Source organism: Odocoileus virginianus, chromosome 5 (genome assembly GCF_023699985.2).
Source record: "Odocoileus virginianus isolate 20LAN1187 ecotype Illinois chromosome 5, Ovbor_1.2, whole genome shotgun sequence".
Lineage (NCBI taxonomy): Eukaryota > Metazoa > Chordata > Mammalia > Artiodactyla > Cervidae > Odocoileus > Odocoileus virginianus.
Window position 1 is genome coordinate 7035953 of NC_069678.1, and position 10552 is coordinate 7046504.

Here is a 10552-nt window from a genome sequence, read left to right on the forward strand (position 1 = left end):
TTGCATGTCACTCAGTTCTTTCCTCCTCCATCCTCTCTCATTTCAGTTCTTCTAAGTGAAAATAAAGCAGACCAAAAGACACCAGAGACCCAGACACTGCATTCCGCACCGTGTTCCTTGGCATTCTCCTTCTGCTCCATGGACACAAGTGCAGAAAAGTGGGCCTGATCGTAGGCGAGCACCAGAGGGGAGCGGTGACACTGGCTGGCTGGAACCTCCAAGGGCAGGTAGATTCCCCCAAAGGGAATAGGGGCAAATGCTGCAGGAAATCACAGATTATTGTTATGGCTATATTCTTGCCTAGTGGGAAATCTCTCCATCCAACTCTGTCAATTGAGCCCCCCTTTCAGTCCAACCTGTGTTTAACAATTCTTTCCTAAGAAGTTTCGTCAATTAACCTCAACTGCTTTACTCGTGGAGAAGGCAGTGGCAACCCACTCCAGTACTCTCGCCTGGAGAATCCCAGGGACGGCAGAGCCTGGTGGGCTGCCGTCTATGGGGTCGCACAGAGTCAGACACAACTGAAGTGACTTAGCAGCAGCAGCTTTACTGACTCTGTGAGAACTGTGCTTTGTTCTAATTGACACCGTGTTTTTCCCCGAGGGTCATATATCCCCCGTGCAGACAGGGCTGCTTGGCTCACCTTCCCCACCAGAGTCCCTCAGCATGGTGTCTGCCACGACGACTATGGGCCTCCTAAGCACATGGGCAAGGACAAAGACGTGGAATTCTTCTAGACTCTCATACACGGGCTCTTCTGAACTCTCCACCCTAGAGTTGTAGGAGGGGAGAGAATGGAAGGGATGCAGTGGAAGGGAGAGGGAAGAAAACAAATCAAGAGACCCCTGAAGACCAGTTCTGCAAAGAGGAAAAAAAATGTCCATTTCCTATTTTCCATTCTGAAGGCTGCCATAGACACAGCTGATTATTTTATGCTAGCGTGGCTATTTCTACCTCCATTTCACAGACTGGGAAATTCAAGAAAAGAAATGTGAAGGTTTGAGGGTTAAAGTAGTGCTCAGAATTGGGAAGTAATCTCTCTTAATACCTATCTGGTTCAACAACCTTCCCCTACTCTCTATCTAGTAGTTCAATATACAACTGTGTAGCCTCATTCTGCTTATTACCTTACCCACCACAACCACCCACACATCACATTTATCATGTCCTATCAAAAAAGAAAAACAAAAAAGGAAAGAGAACAAAAATCCCTTCGTGATGCTCCCTTACTTGAAGAAGAACAGCCTCACCCATCTATTGGCTAATACTTAGTAGCTTAATCAGAAATCTGTGAAATATTTACTGTTCTTTATATTGCATCTTCAGTTAATCACCTGGCCCGACCAATTCCATCTTTTAAGTGTCTCCTCTGGCATATCTGCAGCCACCACTCGTGCTCATATCCGTGTCCCCTCTTTCCTGGATCACTACTACCCCCCTCCACTTCATCAGCCATTTGGCTGCCACTGTGCTCAATACATCAATTTGCTCCTGTCACTCACATATTCACAATTGAGTGGCTTCCTGCCCCCTAAACCAATCTCATTCAACATTGGGTGCTTGCTACAAATGCAGATTTCTGGGCAATGCAACCATACTTCCCTAGGGTGGAGGTCCAAAATCCTGCATTTTAAACAGACTGCCCAAATTACACTTATACACAATAAAGTTTGGATAGGTCATATTTTTTAACTTTTTACTTTAGAAAAAAATTTTAATTTTAAACATACTCAAACTAGAAGGAATAGTACACTAAACTCTCATATATCCATCATTCAACCTCAATAATCATAAATACATGGTCAATCTTGTTCGACAACTAGACCTTGATATATTTCCCTAGGGATCAGCCCCTACACCCACTCCACCCCACCAGATTATTCTGGAGCAAATCCTAGATATCATATAATTTCATCCGTGAATATTTCAGCTTCAATCTCTAAAAAATAAAGACTATTTTTAAAGATGTCCACAATACCATCAATATCACAATTTAAAAACTACCATAATCCCATCAATATCACACTTTAAAAACCTAACAGTAATGTAGACATTATTCACATTTCCCCAGTTGTCTTATACATATCCATACATTCCAACAGGTTGATGCGACTCTTAGGTGTCTTTAAACTTGGGTTCTTTCTCTTTTCTTTGCCTTTATTTATTGAGGAAACCAAGTCACTTGTCCTGCAGTTTCCCAAAGTCTGGATACAGTACAATTTCAATTCCTCAGGATGGCACACAAAAATCTGAACTGCCTACTTCATCTGTCACTCAGCATCCATACTCTGTATTCTGGCGATACTGAACTACCTGTGGTTCCTAGGACATACCATGCTGTCTCACCCTTCTTTGCCCTTGTCATGGCTTCTCTCCTGTCTTTCTGTTTAACACCCTCTTAGGACAGAACTCTCTGGACACTGAGGACTCAGCAAAGATTACTTTCTCCTCCTCCAGTTAGATATACTTACCCACCACAGTTGGCTCCATTGGTACCCAGATGCATGCGGGGTTCACTTGAGGCTAGCTTGATCAGTTCATTCCATTCCTTCTGCCACTCGTCCTCTGTGTATACCAGCCCTGACTGTGTGAAAGACAGGCAAGGTATATTAAGCAGTTAGAGGCTAAGTTAAAAGGAAATGGCCACTCCAACTCACTCATGTTATTCCACTCTATGATCCTGTCTTATAATTTGTAAGCACTTTTCTTACAATTTGTACTACAAAAGTCCAGTCTCTTCTCCCTTTTATAGTCAAGATTCATGAAAGAATAGTCTATGATCACCCTCACGCTTCTTCTTTTCCAACCCACTGTAATCCAGCTTGTTTCTGCCCTCCAGCCTATGCCCTTACCCCTACACACTACTTCCCCTAACTGACTCTGGCTAAAGACAGTGACATTCTAATTGGCCAAATTCAGTGAACTCTTCAGTTCTCATCTTTCTCAGCATTCATGTGCATTTATCTCCCCCTTAAACCTTCTTTTCCTTCAGCTCACAAAACACTACTTTCTCCAACCTCTCTGAACTCTATCTTAAAAATACTGATGTTGTGTCAAATAATTTTAGCCCTGTTCTATCCAGGTTATCTCTTCTACTATTATAATCTCATCTACTTCTATCTACATGCTCAGGACTCAGCTATCCTCCTCTCCAGCCCAGACTTCCCGTTCATTTCTATGTTCACATCCAGCAGCCTACTGAAGGCTGTCACCTGCCCATGACTACCTTACACTCTGGAACTTCTACCTCTTCTAAAACTTACTCTTCCTGTTTTCCAACCTTCGTAAGCAACACTATCACTCAAACACCCAATTAGAACTACCAGGGAGTTACTGATGACTCCTCTCCTTTCGCCCATCCCACACCTGGATCCCTTTAGTCAGTAATTATTAAGCATGAGCTATTGTAATAGATGCTGGTTCCACTACTTCTAGTCATATATTGTTATGATCCATTTTCTACAATGCTACCAGAAAGATTTTTCTAAAATTAAAATCTGATGATGTTTGCTTCCTGCTACAAATTCTTTTAAGAATTGTTATTATCTATTAGATAATAGTGCAAACTCTTTAAGCACAGCATAAAGACTCCACTTCCTGGGCTGTGACTTACCCCTCTAACATCATTTAATTAGTCATACTTCCTTGAATGCACCATGTCCTTTTATACTTCTGAGCTTTTGTCTAGGTTTTGCCTCGACAGCCTTCTGCCTGAGATAGCCCACTCCACATCCACCTGGTGAACAATCTCTCAACTGTCAGGAAAGAACTCAAGTACCATTCCTCTATGAAGCCTTTCCTAAATCGCCCTGGTCCATCAACCACGCACTTCTTCCTTTGTGCCCTCCCTGCTGAGCTGCTACACAGACTTCTATCACAGGAGTCATAACCGGTTACTTTGCTGTAATCATATACTTACATGTCCATCTCCTATTACCACTCTAAAAGCCAGGACCATGTTTTAAGCAATATGCTTAGTGCTTACCATGTGATCAATAGTCAATAAATACATGCTCAGTAAAACTATAATTTTTATCAAAGGAGTGGAAGAAGTAGTACAAATAATCTTAAAATATTATATTGGCTTTAGGATGTATATGATGGTTTGGAAGAAAGTCTATCTTGTTAATTGTATTTGACCAAGTGTTTAAAAAAGTTTATACTATTTTTTAAAATATTTATTTATTTATATTTGGCTACACTGGGTCTTAGTTGCAGCACTCAAGATCTTTGATCTTCATTGCAGCATGCAGACTCTTAGTTGCGGCACATGGGATCTAGTTCCCTGACCTGGGATCAAACCCGGGGCCCCTGCATTGTGAGCTCGAAGTCTTAGCCACTGGACCACCAGAGAAGTCCCAAGTTTACGCTTTAAACACACATTGACAGAGGAGAAAGAATGACACTAGAAACATGAGAAGTAGAAGAACAAATGTAAAAGGACTTAAAGAGCTATTGTGAGCATACGTTAATAATAGAAACAACAACAAAAACATAACAAAGCTATTTTCAATTTGTATAATTCTGTAACTTTTTCTTTCAACTCAAAGTAAGAAGAATGAACAGTTTATATATGGGCGCTCTGTTCACTCTGATAAGTGCTCCCTGATACACATTCATGAGACTGTCTCCTTCCTCTCACCTATTCTCCCTTGCTGTTTTTATACACACAGCCACTAGGTGGTGTACCCTTCTAGGCTGAAAATGTTCTTACTGGGTTTTACCACCATTTTCAACAACAAAACAGGGAGGCCTAGGAAATCAAAACCAATTTAATTTGTTTGGTGTTTGGTACTGGCTAAAAGTAGCTCCCCAGCACATCTCCCTTTCCCCACCCCCACTATAGTGCTATAAATCGTCTGAGCTAAAAGAATTAGCTCATTTCCATATGGAACTTTCAACGTGCTGAGCAAAAGGAGTAAAAAGACTACTCTTTCAATATCTACTATTCACAAGGCATGTATTTCCATTTGGGGACTTTGAGAGGGAAAAGGTGGCTGACCAAGAAGAGAATTTCGGAATTTCAGAGGCTCCTGGCTTACTATCATCATCATCTAACCCCACCTCTATTTTATTTTTCGCCTGTGCTGGGTCTCTGATGCTGTGTGGGCCTTCTCTGGGTGCAGCGACGGGGGCTACTCTAGTTGTGGTACACAGGTTTCTCACGGCGGTGGCTTCTCTTGTTGCAAAGCACTGACTCAGGGGCACGTGGGCTTCAGTAGTTGCTGCTCCTGGGCTCTAGAGTGCTGGCTTAGTAGTTGTGGCTCATGAACTCAGTTGCTCTGAGGCAGGTGGACTCTTCCCGGAGCAGGGATTGGACTCTTCCCGGAGCAGGGATCGAACCTGTGTCTCATGCATTGGCAGGCAGATTTTTTACCACCGAGCTGCCAGGGAAGCTCCTAACCCCACCTTTAAAATAATAACTATAAATAGCTTAATATAGCTGGAATGGGTATCTATCCTCTGACTGTGGCTGTCATGTCTGCTTAACTAAATGGCAGGATCTGGTTTGGCCTTTTCCTGTCTGAAGTAGTCAAATCTAAGGTTCAGGTATAGTGTGAATTCAACAGTGAAGAAGACAAACTCTAGGCTGGCTCTAGCTCAGACAAAAAAAAAAAAAAAAAAAAAAAAACTCCACAAAGTCCCGCTCAGCTCACCAGAAAGCCATGGGGTTTGGTGTCAATAAAGAATGCTGTTTACTTGGCCTTGACCCTGCACATTCATTTCCCTCAGGAATCTTCTGGGGCAGACTGGCTGATCAAAGATCAGATTCTCTGATCTTAATAGCATCTTAATTTTAACAATTGAGTTCATTTTTGAGAAACATAAGACATTCTATTTCCATGTTTTAAATCTTCAGAACATGAAATTCTAATAATAATAAAACATTCAAACTCATCCTTTTACAGTTTTTTAACAAGTAAACTGAATTTACGAAAAACAAATGGTATATACAGCCCCAAATTTTTTTTACACATTTGTATTAATAAGAGTTGAAAACACAAGTCCTTAAAAATTGGTCTAGTCTTATTATAATTAAAAAACCAAAACAATACAAAAATCCTACAGGCTTGTATTTCATTTTGCAAAAGACAGTCACTAAAGGTTTACTGAGTGCCTTATCAGGAAAAGCACAGCGTTAGATACCTCCTCTACAGGTCCCCGCCACACCAGTTCTCATAACTCTTATCAGAAGGCATGTACCCTCTGGTGGTATCTGAATTTTCAAAAGGATTGTTAAGAGTAACACTGACCTAAGAGCACCTAAACAGGAGACATTTCCTATGGCAGGCACTGAGCATTCCCTTACATAACTTTGGGAAACAAGGTGCTCCCACCCAAGCTTCCTGACCTCTTTATTCTGCTGAGTTTGCTGCCACCTCCAGCGCCGTTTTAATGCTTCCTTCTCAGCTCCCTTATCCATCAGTGCATACAAAGCTTTCCGCAACACCAAGTCCCGATCATGGAAACCCCACATCCCTATGGCAAGAAAACATAATGGTTAAGACACCTTTTACATTGCTTCCCTGGTGGCTCAGCTGGTAAAGAGTCAGCCTGCAATGCGGGAGACATGGATTCAATCCCCGAGTCGGGAAGATCCCCTGGAGAAGGAAATGGCAATCCACTCCAGTATTCTTGCCTGGAGAAATCCATGGACAGAAGAGCCTGGTGGGCTATAGTCCATGGGGTCACAAAGAGTCGGACACAATTGAGTGACAAACACTTTCACTTTCAAGACACCTTACCTTGACTCAACTCCACTTATTATGATATACAGATTCTGGCATGAAGGATATCAGGCCTGAAGCCCAGGTTCAAAGAAACCCCCTGTAACTCAGGAGAAAGGTGATCAGGAAAGAAAAGATGTTCCTACTCTAGAGGCTCAGAAACTTGAGAGCCTAAAAGCAGAGGATAGACCACATCCTACAAACTCCTGACAAGAAGACTTTTTAAAGGCTTTATTGAACTCACTACAACATTGCTTCTGTTTTGTTTTGGTTTTTTGGCCATGATGCATGTGGGATCTTAGCTCCCCAACCGGGGATCGAACCTGCACCCCCTGCATTGGGAGGGGAAGTCTTTAACCACTGGGCCAACAGGGAAGTCCCAGAAAGCCTTTACTCTTGATACCAAGTCTAACAAATTAAAATACAGAGTAGGAATTCCCTGGCAGTCCAGTGGTTAAGAACTCCATATTCTCACTGCCCCACACTCTCATTGCTGAGAGCCTGGGTTCAATTCCCTGATGGGGAACTAAAATCTTGTAAGCCACATGGCTCAGAAAATTTTTTTAAAAAGCTAAAAAATAAATAAAACACAGAGTAGCAGCAGACAAGATGGGTCTGGCACATGGCAATCAGCATCAAAGCTTGAGGAATGGCCGGAAAATGGGGACACTTTTTTAAAAAACTAAGGCAAATAATATACTGAATTTTAAATACACATAACAATTTAAAGTAAACAAGTCAATAATTATGCAATATCTTTGTATGGTGACAGACGGTAACTAGACTTAACACAGTGATTATTTTGAAATGTATAGAAATATTTGAATCGCCACACTGTGTGCCAGGATACAAGTGTTATAGGTCAATTATACTTCAAAAACAAACTCACAGAAAAAGACATCAGATTTGTGGTTACCAAGGGCAGGGGGTGGGAGCAGGGAGAATTGGATGAAGGTAGTTAAAAGGTACAAAGTTCCATATATACAAGACTAAGACTACTGAGTACTAAGGATGTAATGTACAACATGATACATACAATTAACACTGCTGTACATTAGACATGAAAGTTAAGACAGTAAATCCTAAAAGTTGTCATGATGAGGAAAAAATAATTTTCTTTTCTATTTAATTTTTTATGAGATGATGGATGTTCACTAAATTTACTGTAATCATCTCATAATGTGTGCAGGTCAAATCACTATGCTGTATATCTTAAAACTTATACAGTGCTGTATGTCAATTACATCAACACAACTGGAAGTGAAAAAAAAAAGAAACAAAAAGAAAAATACATTATTCCAGATTAGACATACACAACCTAGAGGGCTGGGATAGGGTGGCAAGTGGGAGGGAGGTTCAAGAGGGAGGGGACATACATATACCTATGGCTGATTCATGTTGATGTACGGCAGAAACCAATACAATATTGTAAAGCAATTATCCTCTAAGTAAAAATTAAAAATAAAAGGTACATTAAATAAAGGTTAATTAAAAATAATATTAAAAAAACAAGTTTCATAGGGGTCTGATGAAAACATATCTTTTTTATATACCAAAAAATGAATATTAAGTAGAATTATATACATACACAAACAATATACTACTTGCTTTCTGCTGTTCATTACTTTTAGGGGTCAGTTCTCTGAGTGGGACTTATGCTAAATCCTGTGCTCTCCATACAATTTCTCAACAAGACTGAACAACCAGGACTGGGCTCTCTTTTATCTTCTCCTGCACCAGCACACACACACACACACAACCTTGCTCTGAGCCATCATTTCTAAGATCAAGGTTGGTTGGCTCAAGTCTTCACATTCGATTTAACTATTGCTTCCTTTCTGTGAGGGAATGAAGGGCCATTCTCATAACTCACCAAGAGAGGCTGCGTGCAGGAGGCAGTTTCCATCTCCAGTAGTTGCCAAAGGAAGGAGCCTTTGACAGGTGGGGTCCACACTCACCCACCAGTTCAAACGCCCTACAGAAACATGAGGAAAGGGAGATGAGCAGGTTATCCATAAAGCTCTCCACTTTTTTACTTCTAATACAAGACTCCAAGCTTGCCTCTTCTAGAAAGCCTACCTAGAATCAAACCACCACTCTATTACTCTGTGTATCTTCTTCACTTATATCTGGTTCATCAGAATCTGGTGGGTATAATTGGTTAGATTAGAGGTTCTTAAGTGGGGCCAATTTTGTCCCCAAAGGGATATATGGCAACATCCTGAAATATGTTTGGTTGTCCCGATTGGTGAGGGGGATGTTACTGACATCGAGTAAATAGAGGCCAGAAAGGCTGCTAAACATAATACACAAGGCAGCTCACACAACAAAGAATAATCTGGTCTTAGATGTCAATAATGCTAAGATTGAACAACCCTGCGATGGATGATGAGGCCAAGCTCATAGACTGAAATCTGTGTTGGTGACCTAGTTTGGCTCTGATTCCTTCACTCTGGTCAGAAGACCAGCAAACACTGTAGCAATAAAGATCAGCACAAATCAATCATCAGTAAAAGAAAATCAACCCAACACATATATTCAAAGTGTCATGCAAGCATCATCTGCATATATCACAGTAAGCATGTCAGCATGCATGTGGTATGATTTTAAAGACACGAGCAATAAGAAGTACTTAAAACACCTAAGAAAATGAGTCTCAGTTCTGTAGTCATCCTACAATTGTCAACCTGTTACTTACATAAGGAAAATATTGTATGAATGATGCTTAAAAATGTTCTTCAATTACTGAAATGTCTACTGAAAGAAAAACTGGCCTATAATCATACCAGACAAATGGCTAACTACTTAAAAATTATAAATAGATGTGCATGATTAGTATGGAAGGGTACAAAATGAAAAATAAGAGCTTCTTTTCCATGCCCCCAACTCCCATCCCCCAGTCCTTCTTCCATGGGAGTTAATACCTGACTAGGTTTCCCAGAAATCTCAGCTGCCTCATCCATTATACCAACTAATTTTAACAATAATTTAAGACAAACATAATTGTAAAGGTAAATAAATCTTTTGGGAAAGGTTTATATAAATAAATGTGACTTAGTTAATCACCACTGTGTGTCGTCTACAACACTGGTTCTTTCTGTTCACAAGGTGCTCCAGAGCCAATTATAATTCACTTTTTTTTTTTAATGTATTGATTTTTAGGTATTGATTCCTAGGCTTTTCACATGTATATCTGGTTTCCCTTCCATCAAACAGGAAATTTCCAGAGCCAAGTATCCTGTTCGTGTCCTTTCTTTAACTTGAAGAAGTGCCTAGTTCAGCACATGTCTCTCTGACTGACCACTGAGTTTGACTGCCATCAATCAGATCACAGGCTTAGACTGGAAGCTGCTGGTCAAGCCCGGCCCCTCGGCAGAGGGGTGGAGCACGGGGAAGGAAGCGCTCACTGACCTGCCTGCTCCAAGGCAACCAGCATGGACTGCTCGATGAGGTCTCTCTCTATGAAGCTTCGAAAGTCTTCATTGTACACAGTGAGATCTGGAAGCTGGAAGGCACAGATGGGCATTTCCAGGGGGTGCTCACTGCTCCCCCCACCCCCACCATTGGAGGAGACATGGGACCGGGCCAGGGAAACAAGGCTGGAGCTGGCGTGGGAGATGCCCCTAGACAGGCGTTTTTCTGCAATGAGAAATGGAGTCACCTTAGAACATACAAAACCCACTCAAAGAACTTTCCGCCCATGTGGTGATAGTTACCTCTTGACAAGGTTTCCACTCAGGGAAAAACTGTAAGTCTAACTGGCTACCAAATTTCACGACCCTCTTTCTCATGCCAAATATAATTGTGAAATATACAAAGTGGCA

General features: G+C 41.2%; 1 protein-coding gene across 3 annotated transcripts in view; it reads right to left on the minus strand.

The window, feature by feature from the left end:
• Window positions 1–10552, minus strand: part of OTUD7B (OTU deubiquitinase 7B) — a 55736-nt gene that overhangs the window by 6889 nt on the left and 38295 nt on the right. For 2 of the 3 annotated variants that reach the window (XM_020899869.2, XM_020899870.2), the window contains exons 4-9: window positions 10140–10367; window positions 8602–8703; window positions 6353–6480; window positions 2472–2584; window positions 644–771; window positions 110–259 (exon numbers count right to left, since the gene is read on the minus strand). In XM_020899869.2, the coding sequence (XP_020755528.2) occupies window positions 110–259; window positions 644–771; window positions 2472–2584; window positions 6353–6480; window positions 8602–8703; window positions 10140–10367 (849 nt within the window). The remainder of the gene's footprint in view (window positions 1–109; window positions 260–643; window positions 772–2471; window positions 2585–6352; window positions 6481–8601; window positions 8704–10139; window positions 10368–10552) is intronic. The other variant, XM_020899873.2, reaches the window with a different exon arrangement.